At 33.8% G+C, this 21661-nt stretch overlaps 1 protein-coding gene across 10 annotated transcripts in view; it reads left to right on the forward strand.

The window, feature by feature from the left end:
* The window catches only part of LOC126969336 (cAMP-specific 3',5'-cyclic phosphodiesterase), a 607232-nt gene that overhangs the window by 564366 nt on the left and 21205 nt on the right, over positions 1 to 21661 (forward strand). For all 10 annotated transcript variants that reach the window (XM_050814693.1, XM_050814700.1, XM_050814745.1 and 7 more), the window contains one exon: positions 119 to 231. In XM_050814693.1, the coding sequence (XP_050670650.1) occupies positions 119 to 231 (113 nt within the window). The remainder of the gene's footprint in view (positions 1 to 118; positions 232 to 21661) is intronic.

The following is a 21661-nucleotide window of genomic DNA, read 5'->3' on the forward strand; positions in this document are numbered from 1 at the left end:
AAGTGTCTTATTTAAATGTGTAACAATCGCGTTAATAAAAGAAAATACTGAATAGATATTATTCGTAAAATTGTCCGGAACGCATTATTTTTTTTATTCAAAAATTATCTTGTTTTAGATGAGGCATACATGAAGCTCGCACTGGAAACCGTGGAGGAGTTAGACTGGTGCCTGGACCAGCTGGAGACGATCCAAACACATCGCTCTGTGTCCGACATGGCTTCACTAAAGGTACGTTTGTTCGATATCTGTCGTATGACCATTATAAAAGGCATAAAAGGAATATATTTTATCGAAATTGACACCTTTAGAATTACTTTTGATGTAATTTCTAACACAACCACCGCTTCGGAAACAAATGGCGCTCTGAGAGAAGCGAAAGAAACTCTCCCAGCATTTGTTTCAGCACTCATTTTATAAAATATACAATATTATACTGCCATTGATATTCCTATAAAATAATCATAACATTATAGTCCCAAGCTGTCCCAGCTCTTAGATATTGAAAGAAAAAAAGAAAGAGAGAAAGAAAAAATGTTTATTGACGTTGATATACATTCTGATAATAATTCTTAAAGTTATTCTATTCTAATTATGATATAATGACGCCAATGGGCCCCCAACTCAGCATAGTTGTGGTTTCGAAAGAATCCACAACGCTGGTCTTCCGTGGAAACCCAGAGAGCGCTACTAACGCACAGTCCTGTCACACGAAGGTGTTGTTCAGCTGTAGAGTAGTAGGATTTACTACAGAGACATTTTTTAATAAAACACTTAAATTTATTTGTAGGTAATGCCTCAACAGTGGCTGGGACTTTATTATAAAAGTGTATACTTAAAGCTATAATGTATATTAATGTATAGAAAACTACGTGTAAAAATTACGTGTATAGAAAACTTTTTAATGAATGAATAGATTCTCTAGTCAAGCTTTGAATGATGCTTATAAATTACGATCTGTCAGACCGTCTATTCTATTCTATTCTTTCTAGTGGCTTCTGTGGAAGGGGCACCACAACTCGCCAATGTCGTTTCAGTAGACCAACAAGCTTAGAGTGTGTCTTTTGATCGGTGTAAACGATTTTACAAGTGATTATAGTAATGACCGGTGCCCAGAATCAAAACAGATTTATTTTCTTATTATACCTGAAACAAATATACATGCTGTTAGATTATAATGGACAAACACTGATAATATTACTTATATAAAACATTTATTGTGTTTGTTATAACTTAATATTATTTTGTTTAATATATTTACATAAAGTATTTACAAAAGGAGTGAAAACGAAGGTGAGGGGGGATTTCATGGAGGTGGGGCGAGGTATAGTGATTAACAAATATGGGATGCGCAATTTTTGTATTACGGTAGTGTGGTTATTTTTCTAATAAAAAAATCATATATATAGTCGAATAAGTATGACATCGAGGTGATCATAACAGAAATTAATGTAATAAAGAATTAATTGTTATTTATTGACGCTGCAAGATTGATCTATCTAGATCATTAGTTCCAAAAGTGGTCCAGGTTGAACCCCAGAAGTCCAAGGGAGGGATCTACTTCAGCGTGACAAAAAAATTGACAATTTGTTATGTTTCAAAGTGACAACCCTCACTTCTGGGATTAATTACACAAATAAAATTTGATAACAAAATTTATGAACGACGCGGAATTTGAACCCACGACTTCTCGCGTTCCGTGCGAGCGATCTTCCAACTAAGCCAACCGTTCGAGTGACGTATCGTTGATAAATCTACTAAACTTTGTTCAATTCTCAGGTTGTAGCTTCATCTACATTCTACAGGATCTAATCTTTTAACCCCAATATTTGCACATTAGCGGCCTTACAAATAAAATAGGCATAAAGTAACTAATCATAAACCAAGACAATGCAAAATGTTTACAAATAGACATTTTGCTAACGATTGGTTTATTCGGACGTATAACGTTTCCCGCGTTTATTTGCAAAGCAGCTTGTCATTCGGAAAACTTCAGAATTATCATTGTATTGACAGTCTTGTCAACGATATTGTAAACATTTTGCATATTCTTTGTTTATGCTTAGTTATAACTTTAAACCAAGTTTATTTGTAAGGCCGTAGAATATTAACTTGAGATGTCGCTCATTCAAGTCTAAACAATTTGTTATTTTTTTAAAGTGATAACCCTCACTTCTGGGATTAAATACACAAATAAAAATATAAATTTCTATTTTTTTTTTCGAATTCAGCCGCAACATAATTGTCGAATATTGGGAAAATGGTAGAAATATAGCTGCAGGGGGTTTTTCCAGAACGAGTTAACATTTGATAGAAAATCAAAAAAAAAGTCTGGAAACCTTTTGATCTTAGATTCTAGACCGTTGCCAGTAGGTACGAAAAGGTACCGGTAGGTATAGGTACGGTAGGTATGAAAAGAAAAGTATATTATTCATTCAATTAATTATTTTCTGATTCACGAATTAGTAAGTAGTAACGAGTAGTAATTCGCAGAGATTTGGCTTAGATTTTAATTCAAAGAACACGTTTAAATAAGAGAAAATTCTTGTAAATTAATGCCTAACATATTACGTATGTTACAAGAACATTATAGGGAACTACGAATTTTAGGTTATTTTAATGCCAGGTTATCAATATATATTTTCGTTACACTTTTCATACTGAGGCTCAGGTTCATTTGATTTTAAGCGATCAACCTCGTCAAGTAGGCAAACTCGCTAAGCAATTACTTCAAAATAATTGTGAGAAAAACTTCGAAACCATTAAGCACTCTCAATTTGCTGATAAGAATGCAAATATTGGGGTTGAGCAAGCTATCAACTATAAAGTAGATCCTGTATATGAAGCCACAACCTGAGAGTTGAACAAAGACATATCAAGATTTATGAACTTTACGTAAGTCGAACGGTTGGCTTAGTGGAAGAGCGCTCGCACGGAACGCAAGAGGTCATGAGTTCAAGTCCGACATCGTTCATAAATTTTGTTTTTAAAATTTATTTTGTCTATTATTTAAGATACGTCCATCTCACTTGGACTAAACGACATATATTTTTACAGTGAGTAAAGTACTTCGAAATTAATTCAATTCATGATATATATATAAAAATGAATTGCTGTTCGTTAGTCTCGCTAAAACTCAGCTAAAGAACGGCTGGACCGATTTGGCTAATTTTGTTCTTGAATTATTTATGGAAGTCCAGGGAAGGTTTAAAAGGTGAATAAATATGAAAGTGTTCGGAATTAAATAAAAGAGTTTTTCCTTTGATGTGTCCCCCGTCGTCCGATATTTGTTTTGTATGGACATATTTTCTTTGAGAGAATTTATTGACGCCCGGTTAGACAGTTCTGCTGTGAATCAATTTCATTACAACAACAGGGAGCATATTTTACGAAATAATTCTTAATGTTATGATATATTATTGACAAATTAATAAAAAACTTTATTTTATTTATTATATACAGAACGTCTGTCGGGTGAACTAGTATTTAATAAGTCTTCAAACCTGGAAATACAGAAGAACACAAATATGTTAATAAAACTTATTAAATTACTATTTATGGACACGGATTTTGAACAAATGCGCTTAAACAATATTTTTAGGAAATTATTCTGTTCATTGCCAACGAGGAATAATCCTTCTTAATCATTCTATTTGCAAATTACACACTTTCCTAAGCATTTTCCTAACCCTCCAATTAGTTTTAAATTAATTTTTCTCATTACACAAAAACTGTTCGCTTCTTGTAAAACAAAGGCTTTCGTAAATGTTTAATTATTTACTTTAAAGTAAGAATTACTTCATTGAATCTAAAACAAAATGAAGCCACTTCACTGTAAAAATAATTAATATTCAAATATATTCAATATTCGTTATCGTCAAATGGAGTTAAAATACAAATTGCTTGGTATACCTGGCTTTGATGAATATTACCTATCATTGTTTGTCAAAGGACTTAAATGTTATTTGCAAGAGTTATGGCACGAGGTACTGTGTCTATTTGCTATAAGATTATATAGACACACACTGGAAAATTCTATTCGAAAGACCTTTGTGGATATAGAATTGAGTAAAGTAATTCTTAATGTCGAAAATTTTATTTATGAAAATAAGGAATGAGACGAGCAGGACGTTCAGCTGATGGTAATTGATACAGCCTACCCAATGCAATGCAGTGCCGCTCAGGATTCTTGAAAAACCAAAAAATTCCGAGTGGCACAGCAATTACACTCGTCACCTCGAGATATAAGATGTCAAGTCTCATTTGCCCGGTAATTTCACTAGCTAGCTTCACGGCAGAAATAGGTGCCCATAATCTAGCCGGCTTCCTGTGCATAAGAGCCTCCCACTGGAGTTAAATTTATTTCAACTTTGACTCAATCTAAAAAAACTACTTATAATAACTTGCAAATGTAAAGGTAACTCGATACATCCGAATTACATTTTCATTTTCGCCTTATGCCGAATTTCAGAGTAATTCAGAAGTAAATTGGATTTTGTAAATGTCAAGATGTCACGCTATTTGGACCGTAAAATTTTATGTTAATAATCTACGTATTTGAGACATCACTCAATAGCCTTTCTAAATATAATTTATAAAGAGTTTGTATGTGTACATACTTCGAGACAGACTTCTCTTCTTATATTATTTTTTTTTAATTTTCATAACTTTTATCATTTACGATACTGAATCACTATTCTAATCTATGCAATGTTGTAATCTAAGTAATATTCTAATCTGTGTGATATTATTAATCCTCATCATTGTTCGCTTGTCTTCTGACCTCCATAACTTTCAATTGTGATCTGTCCAGAGCGGATAGTCTCCACGTTGGTCCTTTTAAAATCATCTTCCCATCTGTCCTCTTCCATGGGTTTTCTTCCTTGATTTCTTTTCCCCTGTCTTGGATACCAATCTATAATATTTCTGATCTATTTTCCTATATTACTTCTCATGGTATGTCCTGCCCATCGCCATTTTATTTCTTTTATAGTGTGGTCTATCTCTCTTATTTCGTTTTCTTCTTGATTTGTGTTATTCTTGTCTTTCCTATTGATCTTTAACATGCTTCTTTCAATGCTTTGTTGGCAAATATATTAGTATTAGTCAAAAGTTTTTCATAATTGTAGTCTATATAATATAACATAATATAACAAATAAGTTTGTTAGCTGCTTCATCCAATATACGATAGATAATTTATACATCTAGATAGGCAACTTTTCTTGCTTTTAGGCAACGCATGAAAACAGGCAGGTTTATTAATTTAGTGTGTGTAGCAAGCTACGTCTTACACTAGCGTTTTGTTAGTCACTTTGTCTTAGTATGCGTGCGTTGCTGAAAAAAGAGGTAAACTTTTCGCCGCAATTTTTTTTGACGAGTTCACAACTTCAACTGTTACAGTCTATCTAGACATTTAAATTACTTAAGCAATATATAAATCGTATTCAAAATTTAAATTACTGTTATATATCAAAAATTTCATGAAATCATAAAAAACTAGAGACCATCTAGTCTATTTTGGAACAATATGTTTGCAGGAAATCAGCTGAGATTCATCAGAGTGATCTGAGAATCACACAGGTTTCCTGCTATATTAAAGCTCTGTAGGGGAATAAACATCTGAAATATTTATACTATCTGTCAGTCTGTCTATTGACGAATCGTCCGCTTATGGGATTCCGAATATAGTTCATATTATATTAGAATAGTACTATGTACAAATATTACATACAAATATTTTCGAATAAAAACGTAAAAAGCTTTATACGCAAGTAAATATATAAATAGTATCATTAACCAATTTGTATTCTGTATATTAATACTAATCTCATACTAAATGTTTGAAATTGTTTAATACCAAGATTTCGGATACTTCTCGTTTGATTTTTTACAAGTTATTGATATCAGATAGATAGATTTACCAGGGAGGCTCCTTTGCACAGGATGCCAGCTAGAGGGTACCACAACGGCACCTATTTCTGCCGTGAAGCAGCAATGTGTAAGCACTACTGTGTTACGGTCTGAAGGGCGCCGTAGCAAATGAGACTTAACATCTTATGTCTCAAGGTAACGAGTGCAATTGTAGTACTGCTCAGAATTTTTGGGGTGTTGAAACACCCCAAATCCTCAGCGGTATTGCATTGTAATGGGCAGGGCGTAACAATTACCATAAGCTGAACGTCCTGCGTCTCGTCCCTTATTAACGTAAAGTGCATAAAAGAGTCAAATTATACTTGATCACGGATTACTTACATATTTCGACGCCTTCTGAAATACCTTACTATACATGTATACCTCCTTCGTGAGCACCTTGCTAAATACCCCGTGGTACGAGTAATCAGCCAGTGATACCAGTTAGTTACGGAAACAGGAAGTAAATCCTAAGAAAAACTCAGTTCATTCATAATGTATAAATCATTAATACGTTTTTTTGCAACACGCCAATAAGTTGTTTATACTTTACCAATAATTTACTTACAGCGGTTTTCAATAACCTATCTATCGTTAGTTTAACTTACTAGAGGTAAAACAAATCTATCCTTTTACGCTTACTTAAATTTCAATAACCTATCGACATAAAGCATTGGACTACGGCCTTATTCAATAACCTATGTATCCTTAGTTTAACTTACTAGAGGTAAAACAAATCTATCCTTTTACGCTTACTTAAATTTCAATAACCTATCGACATAAAGCATTGGACTACAGCAGTTTTCAATAACCTATCTATCTTTAGTTTAACTTACTAGAAGTATAACAAATCTATCCTTTTACGCTTACTTACATTTCAATGACCTATCGACATAAAGCATTGGACTACGGCCGTTTTCAATAACCTATCTATCTTTAGTTTAACTTACAAGAGGTAGACAAATCTATCCTTTAACGCTTGCTTACATTTCAATAACCTATTGACCGATAGCATTGAACTATAACTGTATTGGACATAAGTATGGATAGATAAGATTACAGGTCGGTGACAGCAATGTATCCGTAACTAGAGCTAAAGAACTCAACATGAGTCTTTCTCTATCAAGACGTCCCGTCAATCACAATGAATTACACTATATTTATAACATTAAATTGATGTCGCCGTAACCATTGCGGTTGTGGCAATCGATTACGACACAGATAAGTGACGTCCTGTCGTTAGAAATGAATGACACAAATCTATTCTATTTGTTGGCTTGACGTAGGTTTGTCTAAAAATAATATGTTGGCCCTAATATTTATTTTTGTTGCGTCTATTTCTAGTTTGCCCTTGTTACATTTTTGATTGTTGTAACAGATACATTTGATATGGGTTTTAGGAACTTATTACTACTATAATATTCTTAACCAAAGACAACCGGCTTAGATTAAACGTCGAAATAAATTTAATATAGACCTAACCTCTATTTTGAGCACTGATCTCTACTATATACTAGGACTGGCGGCTGATAATAAAATTGTGTACTTTATTACGTTGATTCTGAGCCCTTTACCAATTACCAAAAATTACTTTGATTCTTGAAGTGTAAATAACACGGAGAACAAATGAAATGAATTCAAAATGCAAAAATACTTCAGAGTATTGTACGTTCCTTCGCAGCCATTTGTATTATACGTCAAAATTAGTTCTCTGGACGCTCGCGTGTGGCGCTTCAGATAGGCACAAAAATTTGCTGTCAAACATATGTAACAGCCTATCCAGTGGTATTTATACAGGTCAGTAATTTTGAGCAATTGAGCAAAGTGTCATACAAATCGCGAGTGTAAGACGTATCTTGTCATGCACACTAAACTAATAGACCTGGCCTGTTTTTATCGGTTGTCTAACAGCAAGAGACTCTATCTAGACGTATAAATAGTTTAAGGACAACCGGATTAAGAGTGAAAAGTAGAGCGCGCTTATTGGCCCAGATAATATGATAGTTATGGTACTTTTACAATAAACTAATCGGATATAAAATATGTAAATCTAAAACTTGGGATTACTAAATACCCAAGTTTCATCACAGTGGATTCTGAAGTTTTTGCCGTACAACTCTATAATATATATGAATGATAACTTATATTATATCACTTAACAATTACATCAAGATTATTCTATCTATACCTTTTTGTTTGCACTGATTTACAATGTTCAACTGGTGTAAATGGTTTAAATCACAATCATACAATTATTGAATTAAGATCACTTTGAATATACTTTTAGGTATAAAATAAGTGCATCGGTCAGTTTAGTTTAACATTCCATTCTCCTTTGATTAGTCTGAGATTCTCGTTTTTAGATCAAATGTCCAGGTTTGGCAGTCATAATAGATGAGGCATTGTAGAATTTCAGAGTCCATAACTATTAGCTTGATAGCCATTGAAACTGTGATTTGAATATTTCCTTATGAACCCAGTACTTCGACTAGGTCATCGCTTCTTTCTGTATATTTCTTCAGCACCTCTTCCTTTACTGAACGAGATCTGTTTGCCAAGGTAGACGTATTTTTCTTCATATTCGAGCCTATACTAAAATTTAACTGATTAATTATCCATCTAAGAACCTATTAAAACTCCCCAAATTAGATTCAGCGGATGTTCACTATAAATAAATACTATTTTTCCCCCTCTTTATAGGTAACTATAAATATACTAACTAGCCTATAGATAGATAAAGCGAATATATAGTTATTGTAACCGATGACTTCAATTCTTAGGTTCGGATCTATAGAGCGTACTTAAACTTTACTTATGTAAAACTTTGCTGAGTATGGTAAAACGCGAACTTGTCTTTTGCTTTGGGCTGTCTTAGTTTGAGCTTAGCATAATTTCAGCTGTCAAATGACTATCGGTCGTTCCCAATATACTATTTAAGGATAATGATAAATTACTACCTGCTACTGTCATTAATTAGCTGTCAATAATCTGAAGCTGTCCCAATATCGGACCCGATAAGTCATTCTTATCCGCCCTTATATTGGGACGCGTGAATTGCAATTTCCATACAAACTTCTATCACTGGTAAGCTATACGTCGTCTCATTGGCAGGCAGCGTGTACGGTAATAAGGTGAGTTGTCATAACCGTCGATAAGTTTATTGGGACATAAAAGTAAACGATGGTTACGATTTTTATCTCAAGTAAGAGATAGACTGAATATGGGGAACGGCCATATAAAAATGAAATCCAAGTTTATGTTAAGCTTACACTCAGCTAAGTTTTACGTAAGTAGAGTCTGAGCAGGGACTAAGTATCCTCTGTAGAACTTAGCCTAAGAGCTGCGTACGAGATTTTTTAATAAGGGAAATATATCTTACATAACAAAAATGTGTAAATAAGTATAAAATTTAAAATATTGAAGATTATTTCATTCAAATCCAGGTATACCAACAAATTAGCAAAAAAACACCATTTAACAATAACGATTTTATTCGATACAGCGCAGCGTCCAGATTTTGTTTTAGATTCAATTCTTACTTCTTATAAGTACATAATTAAAATTTTATGAAAGCTCGCCTTTGACAAGAAGCGAAAACAGTTTCTGTATAATAAGAAAATGTAATTATAAAACTAATTGGAGTTTTAGGAAAATGTACAATTTTACAAACGGAAAGAATGGGAAGGATTATTACTCGTTGACAATGAACAAAATAATTAGCTTGAAAGAATTCTGTTGTTTTGACGCATTTATTTAAACTAACCAGTTTTGTGTTTCTGACGAGGCACTAAAGGATAATGATTTATTTTAGTATATTGATTTAAAAAAATAATCTCAATGTTATCAATTTGATTTAAAGAAGAAATTTTTTAAGTATTTGAAGATTAGGTATAGTTTCTGATTATGAAATATACCTATTGTGTATATTTTAGAACAGCTAAAGGTAAATATGATTTTTGATCTTAATTTCATTCTTTTACTAAATAATAATATTGACACACTTTTACACAAATTATCTTGCCCCAATCTAGACATAGACTGTACTATGGGAACAAGACAACGATATATTTAATACAACATATAAACATCCATTACTCGGAAACAAATATCCGTATTCATCATATAAATGATTGCAGGTGCAACCGGGATTCGAATCCGGGACCTCTAAATCACTTTGACTCGTGTTTCGCGTCTACACGAGGCTTCTTCAATAGTTATTGACAGCATTGAGATCATTTATATCATTTTAAATAGCTCAATTACTGCTATCGTAGAGGAATACAGATTGTTATCGATCTCTATATTGAAGGACTAGGGACTGCGTTTCATAAGTCACGTACGCACTACGCCGGGCGGAGTTAAAGCAAATATTGTTCACTACGAACTCCTTAGAAATAACAAAGAATTTACTCTATTTTTAATCCTCTTTTAGTGTGACGTCATAGCCCGAAATGTTATTATGTTTAGCCATATGCGACGGGGGTAATATTTACCAGCGGGAGGTTGTTATGCACAGGATGCTGGCTAGTTGATGGGTACCACAACGGCGCCTATTTCTGCCGTGAAGCAGTAATGTGAACATTACTGTGTTTAGATCTTCAGGGCGCCGTAGCTAGTGAAATTACTGGGCAATTGAGACTTAACATCTTAAGTCTCAAGGTGACGAGAGCAATTGTAGTGCCGCTATTTTTGGAGTTTTCTAGAATCCTGAGCGGCACTGCATTGTTATGGGCAAGGCGTATCAATAATAATCAGCTGAACTTCCTGCTCGTATCGTCCCTTACTTTCATTAATAAAACCCGTTTAAGTACGATAAAAGCATATGTCGGTGACTTCACCCGTATAGATTTAGTTTCCTTAATTTCAAATGATCATAGATTTTTGGGACGTTTTCATTGGCTTATATTTTTTTTTTTCGGAACTTGATTTTATTTCCTAAAAAAAAAAGAATCACTGTTACTTGTTAGTGATTGCGGGAGAAGTAGGAGGAGAGAGGGGATGGAGATAAGCAAAAATAAACTGAGAGGGAGATACTCACAAAAGTAAAAATAAAATAGAATGGGCCACGACTGATGTGAAAATTCATCGGAGGAAGGATAACAATACGAAATACTACGATGATTGTTTATATTGTAAAGTAATAATTACTCTGAATTATTGCATTCTCTTCATCCACTTGAGGCGCCTTTACTTGAGCAATCGTTACATAGCCGAGCGTGACACCTCAGTGTCATTAAAAAGCCGTAAAATAATGAAGTTTTCACTTAAAAATGTGTTTTGGCGTTTGTATACATGAGCGACAAGAAAAGACACTTCAGATTTATTTTTGTAACGAAGATCTTTTGCCATTGAAGGTTGATGGATTAGAAAACGACATATGAATGCCATATGCATCATACAACGATAGTGTAAACAATAGATTCCACGTATGACTGATACCGTCAAATTCTGTGAATCTCTTCAAGGTTGATGTCTGATCTGGATTCTGTGAAATCTTAAAGATCTTTGTTTTGTGAAAATCTTAACATTAAAGCTCTTAATACACGGAAAACTCGGAGAAAAGTCATAAGGTGATGATATATACCATTCGTAATTTTCTTTGTTCTTCTGTATTTATTTTATTGGTAATTCATTTTAAATAGGTTGATTCAACATGAATTTACGCACTGGAAAAGTAGAAGAAATTTTATTTTTGCGTTTCATGCAAGATTTTCCTCAATATCACCTTGAAATGACTTTTCACGCTTTGAAGCAATCAAAAGTAGAAGCTTTTATAAAGGTATAAGAAAATGTGTCCAAAACATCAAAATATAAAAGCGTTGCTACAAAATTTCCCGGTAATAAATATCACTAACAAACGGATCTTATAAACCCGAGGAAATACTTTGAGATCAAATTAAGACTTCAAAGCGAAGAATTCATTGAACAAAACCTTCGCTGGTAGAGCTTAGGAAAATGTTAATGCGAGGGACGCACGTACTTTGTGTACTCGCCTTTATAAAATCCGATGTTAATAATAATTATAATAAAAGAATGAAAGCTGAGATAGACAAATTGTCGAAGTACCTAGACCTTGCACTGACAGAGGTTACTGACACGTGGGATGTTGATTCAACAATAATTGTTCCTATAATCGTTTCCGTAAGCGGTCTTATAGCAAAAAGCCTCGACTATCATCTCAAGAGACTCTCACTTAATAGCTGGATTATGGGTCAGATACAGAAGGTAGCTATTTTTTTTTATTAAATAAATATTGACACACTTTTACACAAATACCTTGTCCTAAATTAGGCATATAGCCTGTGTTATTGGTTGAAAGACAACGATATATTTAATACAATATACTTACTTAAACATACATAATTACATATAAACATCCATGACTTGGAAACAAACATCCATATTCATCATATGAATGCTTGCACCTACCGGGATTCGAACCTGGGACCTCTAGCTTAGTAGTAGTAGTAGGTAGGATCGCTAACCACTCGGCAGGCTATACAGGTCGTCAAATTTTGGGAACGGCAATCATCGTGCGGAACATCCTCAGTCTGTCGCCTTAACTACTGGCAGAATTGTATTGAACTTACGCCGGTCGGACTCTATTTATTATATTTATATTGATAAAATTATCAAGAATATATTGAAAAGCAATAGTAAAGATGTTAATCTCTTTAATTTTGCTCTCAATAATTCTTAAGCACCTAGGTCTGCCGTCTCTTCGTTTGCCGAATATTGGTCTATTTCATCTTGTCGTTAGGATCGTCCATCAATCGTATATCGTGAAATATGTCCTGCCGATTGCTACTTCAGCTTCAGGGCTCGTGTTAGTGCATCTGACACTTTTTTTTTCGTTAAATCTGATGTTATCATTTATAAATAACAATAAATATCTACACAGATTTAGGATGTTAACACTCATTACAAATTAAGATAACTAACAACATCGTATTGATAACAGTACCTATATATGTATATCATTATCAGTTTCCTACTATCACTCTGATATATTTATATATATTCTTGTCTTGATTCACTGATAAATATTCCGGACCTAAATCGCAGGGTCTACAAATTGTAAGTGTAATTTTGCGAAAAGGTTCGATGGATGTAAAGCTGTCAGTTTAAAAAATCATGAAATTTTTGGATATTTTGCCCTAGCGATTTAAAATAAGTTAAAAGTTTTAAAGTAAGAGAAGCAAATAAGCTTGAACTTTTAAAATAACTTATAGTATAAAATTAAATATAAAAGAAGTCGAAGACGGCTGCAATTAGATAAATATAATTTAGGAAAAATTTTTGAATTAGGACTTTGTTTTCAGTTATCCATAATCATCAAATGTTATGAATTTCACTAAGGTTTGTTAGTGTAGACTACGTGTATTCTGCATGTAGATGCAGAATACACGTAAAACCAAACCGCAAGGTTAGGCTGAGATCAATAGAGCGTACTTAGACTTTGCTCAGACTTTACTTACGTAAAACTTAGCTGAGTGTGAGAAAATGCGAACTTGACTTTTGCATTGGACAGTCTAAGCTTAAGCTCATTATCATTTCAGCTATTAAATGACTATAAAAACGACATCAAAGATTATGCTAAGCTTACACTCAGCTTAGTTATACGCAAGTAAAGTCTGAGAAAAGTCTAAGTATGCTCTATAGATCACCGCCTTAGAGTTAGGGGCTATACGCGCCTCCAACGAAAAATCGGCCCACGACCCGGACTCGCGACCGAATAACCGGGTTAATCGGCAAAAACTCTGCTTAAACCAATTCAACGCGTGTTTTTCCTGAGCTAGCATCCTCAGGAGATGTTCACAGATATAATTTAGCAGACACCTCTCAAAAGCTAAGTGGTTAAGGGACATACTCAGACTGATTCACGAGTGGAAGTATGCCAAATACCTGACCCTACTCTACGACTCCTACCGCCTAGGACCTATTAAAAAATTCCATAAACATAAAATTGATTACTACAGATTATAATAACATAGATGCGTTACTGATAATCTAACTATATTAGCTCTTCGAAACAAATTCTGGAACGAGCTCTCGTTACAGAATTTGGTACGTCGTAATTTAAGAGACAGCTCCCAAAAAGTTAGGAGGTAATTAGGGACGTATATCCCATTCATTTCATGCGAGTTGAAGTAAACCAAAAACTGATAACTACAGATTATGGATGGATTCGGCACTGATAAGCTAATTGAATCAGCTTATCCACAGTTTTTATCGAAGTAAAGATACTCCAAGTTTAAAATTACTACTCCCTGTCATGTCGCTCTGTAGTGACAAATAAACTTGGTATAAAGTTATAACTGATGATAAACAAAGAATACGCAAAATGTTTACAATATCGTTGACAACACTGTCAATACAATGATAATTCTGAAGTTTTCTGAATGACAAGCTGCCTTGAAAATAAACGCGGGAAGCGTTATACGTCCGAATAAACCATTCGTAACCAAAATGTCTATTTGTAAACATTTCACATATTCTTGGTCAAACCAAGAATTAGCTTAGTTATACCTTTATGCCAATTTTATTTGTAAGGCCGAAAAAGTTTAAAATTTGGTATAACTTTACTTCATGTTTATTAATAACACAGGTATAACTACTTCGTTAGTTGAGAAAGTAAATCTTTCAGCGATTTGTCTATATACGCTTTAAATCAAATCGTTTTACAATAAATACTACACTTTAGGAATGGAGCATTCGTTACCAGGCCTTTTTGGATTTATGCGCCCGTTCTTCGAGACTTCTCAGGGTCTTGGTCACTTAGTCGTGGTGCATTTTTCTGTCGAGTAGGTAGGTTTTGATTTGCAATAAGTATTTAATTTTAAATGCAATTTTGAGTAAAAATATTTGAATTTAATCAGGGCCATGCCGCCTTTTACGCCTCAGGTAATTTTGTGATGCATCAGAAATATGATGTCAATTATTACGAACCTAGAATATTTCACTGTACTGCTCTTTAATGTTTCTTTTCAAACTACCCACATACCATTGATAAAAAAGTGAAGCCTGTTAGACTTATATCACCTTATATTATTATAACATTTGGCTGTGGTTTTTTTTATTTGTACCTCAGTAATATCCTCCGTGTATGGACTGATTATTTTTCATTTGAAAGGGATACTTCTAGATTGGATATTATAAAATATATAATAAAATATCTGATTGTGGAATCTATATATACTATATAATATCTCCAATTTATGTGAATTAGTTATAATAATATATTAACCATAGACTTAATATAATATAGGCGACCAGACAGCCCGATACTTTTAGTTTAATATTCAGTATACTACGGAGCTAAGTCCAAGCGAGTCTGACTGTTTACGACTCGTCAATCAAAATCGGTTACAATCACAATCACTGACCTCTTCTATTTACCACTGGTGGCTGTCAAAGTGCTATTGTGCTTGATTAATATTCGCTATTTTGACGCTGTTGACCATGTAGCATGTAGTCTGCGGTACTAAAACTAACGATTGAAAAAAATTGTGTACTTTATTACGTTGATTCCTAAGTATAAATAGCAAGGAAAACGAACGATATTAATTCAAAATTCAAAAGTACTCTGAGTACTGTACGCTTCTCTCGCAGCCATTTGCATTATACGTCAAAATTAGTTCTCTTGACGATCGCGAGTGGCGCTTCAAACAGCTACAAAAAATTTGCTGTCAAACACATAGAACAGCCTGTCCAGTGGTATTTATTCAGGTCAGTGATCACAATAGACTCGCTTTCCTTTTCTATCTTGCTGTATTAGAGATATTCTTCTTTCACGCACGCATTGTTTACCTATACTCTATTATGATATGTATGTCTATGGTATTAACATAATACTATCTAAGTTATATAACAAAGCGAGATACAAAATATAGCTCGATAGTGATATTGCTATATGAGTGACCTGGTTCAGCGGTGACGTAGATTGTGGCCTCTACTGGAAGCCGCGTCATGTGAAGGTTTCAACTAATTTCCCGCCTTAGTTGTACATTTTTAAGCGTTCAATAACGTACTGACGTGAATAAAAATTATTCACGAAGATTTCTGAATTGGAAACTTGTTTACTTTCTGAGCATGCTATTGGTATTGAATAATTGTTATAATTGTAATTAAATGAGAGTGACCTGACACGCTTGGCTTGGTAACGTATGTTCGGGTAAAGACAGCAAGGGGTCGGAGATATACATAGTTATCAGTATATATTATTAGGATGTTATTGCAAAAAGTCAATTATTATTTTACTAAAGCAACTTTTATTAGTACAATCTTGACAGATGCCAAACCATTTTAGTATAATTGATAAACGTCGCTGTAAATTAATTAAAGCTTTATAGATTTTGGAGCAAGCAAACAGGTCAAGGATTCAAATATTTAGAGCGAACTGTCAATGTATTCGACCCCAAAACTAAATTGACATATTGACAGAAACAATTTTCTCAGTTCCCTATTGGTTAGGAACATATTAACAAAGAGGATGTAAATACTACATAAAAAATTAGAATTAAATTTAGTTCAATATGAAACATGGTGTGGTTTGAAATAGTAGGACCTGAATAAAGTATTGCGATTGGCGACGAAGTATAATCCGGCTAAGTTTGAATGTGAACAGTTGCTTAAAACGTAGTGGATTTCGGGTTTCTCCGTTACTTACAAGATTATAACTGTCATCTGTCAATGTATTAATGACTGCACGTTTCATGCAATCAAGTGAATTGCTTTTTTCTTAGAGAGTTTCGCAAGGCTGATATTAATTGAATACAATAAATTTATAAATACACCGGTCTATTAGAGTGCTTATTTAAACAAATGTGTTACGAAATTTAAAAGGATTGTTAAAAACATTTGTGTGGGAATGTTACGTATAGCATAAACGATTTTCTTAATGACACCACGGACTGGTAATAAAGCGAACACCCTCAGGCTCTTTAATTATAAATGTTTATTGTACGATATCACATTGTAATCCATATTTTATATAAAAAAAAAGACCGCTGAGTTTCGTGGGCCCATTGTTCTCAGGTCTGAGGCAGTCTCTTTTGAATGGGTGGTAGTTTTTGACGTTCAATAAATGATTTTGAATCAAATTTTAAATACAAAAAATAATAATTTGAATTTGAATTAATCCACCGTTAACAAATTTCATGTATTGTAAGTTTAATTACCCTAATAATCGACGTTAAAATAAATAGGCCGACCCATTTAACATCACCTCTACTTCCAACTGGGCCCAATATTCATAGGTTGATGACTCACATAAAACAGTTTAAAAGATCCTTTTAATTATTATATTTATTAAATAAGAAGTCAGCGTTGAATACAATATTAATCCTTAATCTAAAGCACACTCTTAAGTCTATAAGATAGAAATTTCTATTATAATATATTTTTGTTTATGAAAATAAGGACGAGACGAGCAGGATGCTCAGCTGATGGTAATTGATACTCCCTGCCCATTACAATGCAGACCCGCTCAGGATTCTTGAAAAACCCAAAATTTCTGAGCGCACTACAGTTGCGCTCGTCACATTCAGACATAAGATGTTAAGTCTCATTTGCCCAGTAATTTCACTTGCTATGGCGCCTTTCAGACCGAAACACAATAATGCTTACACATTACTGCTTCACGGCAGAAATAGGCACCGTTGTGGTACCCATAATCTAGCCGGCATCCCGTGCAAAGGAGCCTCCCACTGTATATATATTATATACAATTGTATACCTCATTTACAGGCTAACTCAACATGCATAAAATATATAAAGAAGAACTGAAAAACATAAAAATATATTCTCTGCAAGTAGTATGTATTAGTATCTTAAGAACTTACATTACTAAAAATATACAAATAAAATTAATAAACACAATTTATGAACGGTGCGAGACTCGAACCCGCTATCTCTCGTATTCCGTACGAGTGACTTATCGTTGATAAATCTTGTATATGTCTTTTTTCAACTCTCAGTTTGTGGCTTCATCTATAGGATATATAGCGTCCTGAGGATGCCTCGTGTAGAGGCGAAACACGTGTCGAATCGTTTTAAAAACAAATATCGGCGGAATTAACACTAAAGAAAACTTAAATCATTTGTATAATTATGGATTTCCGCAAAGTAACGTAAGGTAAGTAACACAAATAAAATTTATAAACAAAATTTACGAACGACGCGGGACTCGAACTTGCGACTTTACGCGTTCCGTGCGAGCTCTTCCACTGAACCAACCGTTCGTGTGACGTATCATTGATCTTATATTAGAATCTCGTATATTTCTTGTTTAACTCTCAGGTTGTGGCTTTATCTACGTTCATTATATTGATATTTACTAAAAATATTACAAAATTTTATGATGTAAAAAAGTATAATTTTCGAGCTTTGCCATAAACCCTTCGGTATGTGCACACGACCCTCATTATTTTGCCTTAATTTATACACTGGCAATAAAATAGATATTAATTAAAGTTATTACATTTAAATACAAGTTAATAAAAATGTTTATACAAAGCATTCTCTTCCTTCAACTAATATTATATAACGTTACACACGCTAGCAAAGACATTGAAACATTATCATCTTTAAAAGCGAGCACCAAGGTTCTCCAATTCAGGAAATACTTACCAATGATCTGTGACGTAAGATGACGTAATTATAAAATATATATGCATACATATAATGCGTGCAAGAGCTTAGATAAAACTGCCTTGTTTGTAGATATTTAATATAAGCAAATTCTTTGTGATAATGTAATAGTGCTTTTAAGGAATAATAAATTTTGACAGTGTGTTTACTATGACGTATTTCCGCTATATTACATAGGTTCTCAACGTGGGCGATAACGCCCCCTTGTGGGCGTTTGAGACTTTCGGGGGGGCAGTAAAAGACCCAGAGAAAATGGGGGCATTGAGATGGCGCAGATGGGGCGTGGGTAGATTAAAAAATGTAATCTAAAAAGGCAGAAAAATACACGAAAATACTCTAGAAAAAAACATATTCTCAAAATGGGCGGTGAGCAAAATAAGGCTGAGAAACTATGCGCTATAACAACAAATAAAAAGAAAAAACGATGCACCGATGGCGTTGCAATACGTAATTCGTGATCAAATGTATTTTGTCTCTTTTATGTACAGTTATGAAGACATTGACAAAACACACGTTGTCAGGGATTATGTAGGGATAGAAATATATTTGACAATTTGACAATATATTTGACAACAACAAGTAAAGGGGTTTTGGCACGGGTGAGAAGAATTGATCAGAAGAGATCACACATTTTTTTGACGGGAAAATGATTTATTTATTGAACAAAATGCAGGTCTGATGAGCCTTATACATTTCACCAGTGTAACTGGAGTATGAATATTACTTAAGTTAAACAAAAAAAAAAGACGTGTGGCACTCGGGGACTGCCGCGGTAAAGCGTATTGCATAGCATTTTTATCAACTTATGCAATTATAATTTTTTATTTATTTTATTTATGCAGTATTTCTTTTTTGATAAAATTAATTTAAAAAAAAGCAAACGGTAAGTGAGTAAAATTTTACTTGCAAGATTTGATTACAGACAGGCAACGGGACAGGCGAAACTAAATAAAAATGCTTGTCATAATAATAAAAATTAAAAAAACGTGATAAAAGATATAAAGAAATTTAAAAAAATCAAGACGTAAGCCCAGGCTCGAACCTGGGACCTTCTGCACAAAAAGCATACGTGATACCCGCTATTCCACGGGAACTGTAATGACCGTGGCGAAATATCTATATAGATCTAGTAAGTAAGTGTTAGGTTATTTTCGTTACGGAATTTCTGGATTCGGTCTCCACGCTCAAGGCCCGCCATAGAAGCTATGCAATAGCTTAAAAATAAGGATTAAAATGACGAGTTATACAAAATTAAAATGTCAACATAAAAAAAGTCCTAATCAAATTATTGTCAATAACTTTAAAATATCCTTAACCGTTAGGTAGTCCTTAATTTGAGATAAGATAAGACGAATAGATTGTATATTATATTATAGTTTGTATAAATTGTTCTATTAAGATAATATTTAATGACTCGCATACTTCCGATTTTATTACATGTATTATTGATAGATTCAAGCGACGCTCATGTGATTTCTCCTGAGTTGCAGGAGAATGTGGGCGGCGGTGATCACTTAACACCACGTGAATCGTCCGTTTGTTTGTCCTCTTTTTCCATAAAAAAGGATTATATGTAAAATTTTCAGACTTTTAAACGATGAGTGAATAAAAACCGCTGCCACAATCAAAGTACCCTTCAGTTATTTATTATTATCAGTCAACCAGTGGGAGGCTCCTTTGCAAAGAATGCTGGCTAGATTATGGGCACCACTACGGCGCCTATTTCTGCTGTGAAGCAGTAATATGTAAACATTACTGTGTTTTGGTCTGAAGGGCGCCGTAGCTAGTGAAATGACTGGGCAAATGTGACTTAACATCTTATGTCTCATGGTGACGTGCGCAATTATAGTGCCGCTCAGAATTTTTGGCCTTTTCAAGAATCCTGAGGGGAATCCTTATGGGCAGGGCGTGTCAATTACCATCAGCTGAATGTCCTGCTCGTCTCGTCCCGTATTTTCATAAAAAAAAGAAGTTGTAACATCGACAACACAGTTATCATTTCGCATATTAAACAGACGCCTATCATTAAATAAACGCGTGGCTTTGTCGTAAATATAATGTTACGTATAAATTATGTGGGTCATGGCTGCCACGGTTGCCAGCCGGCTACAACTGGTAAACAACCAGATTATCACAGTTCTACGAGTATCTATGTGGTAGCAATCTTATCATTCAATCTAACATTTTCTCGTTTTGTCACCCTTGAGGCCAATAATTGATTATTATTATCTTGACAGCTTATGGACGTCTAAAGGTTTCGCACAACGACAGAATCTAAATTTATACTCCTTATCTCGTTGTCTTCCCCACACCGACATGCTAGTAATATAATGTAACTTTACAATGTTTTTGAATCCTGATAATAGTTATTTGTTCAACAAGTGGTCAAAGTTATTTTTTGCTGCGAGTGCTGAATTTAAATCACGAAATGGCGAAGTAGTCTAGAATTGAATCATGAGCGTAACGAGTGATTCTAATATAGACTACTGAGGTAGTGAGTGATTTAGAGGCACGACACAAAAAAATAGGTGTCGTGTGAAGCATACAGCGTTTCACCTCGACTAACGAGAAAAGTGTTATAGGTTATAGTAAGGGAAACAATTAAGATTATATTTCACAATGTATATTATAAATATCATTATTAGTATTTATTTTAAATATTAAGTCTTTAAAAAGGCAATAGTAAAATTTATAATTCTAAATTTCCATAAGGTACATATAAATTTTTTTGACAATGAGATAATACGCTAGGCTAAAATGAGTTTCGGAACGCACCGGATCGTATTGTTTATTTTTTTAATGCGGAGTAATTCCCGGATGTATGGTCACGTGGGGTTCGAAGCGTTTTTGCTGCGAGGTTTCAATAGCGCCCTTTTCGTGCTAGAGAGGTTAAAAATTATTTATCGTGCAACCTGTACTCAGCTTTATATTGTATAGGCAAGTGGATATGATATAGGCAATTAGACAGTGCCTACCTCGTTAATAACCTAAATAACTATAGCACTAGTGTTAAAGTCAATTTAGTTTAATTTGGAGAGGTTATTTTATTACCAAACTTCTATTGAACACCCACTAATAAAATTTTTCGTTGCGCTAGAT

The sequence above is a fragment of the Leptidea sinapis genome, chromosome 1 (genome assembly GCF_905404315.1).
Source record: "Leptidea sinapis chromosome 1, ilLepSina1.1, whole genome shotgun sequence".
NCBI classification, from domain to species: Eukaryota; Metazoa; Arthropoda; class Insecta; order Lepidoptera; family Pieridae; genus Leptidea; species Leptidea sinapis.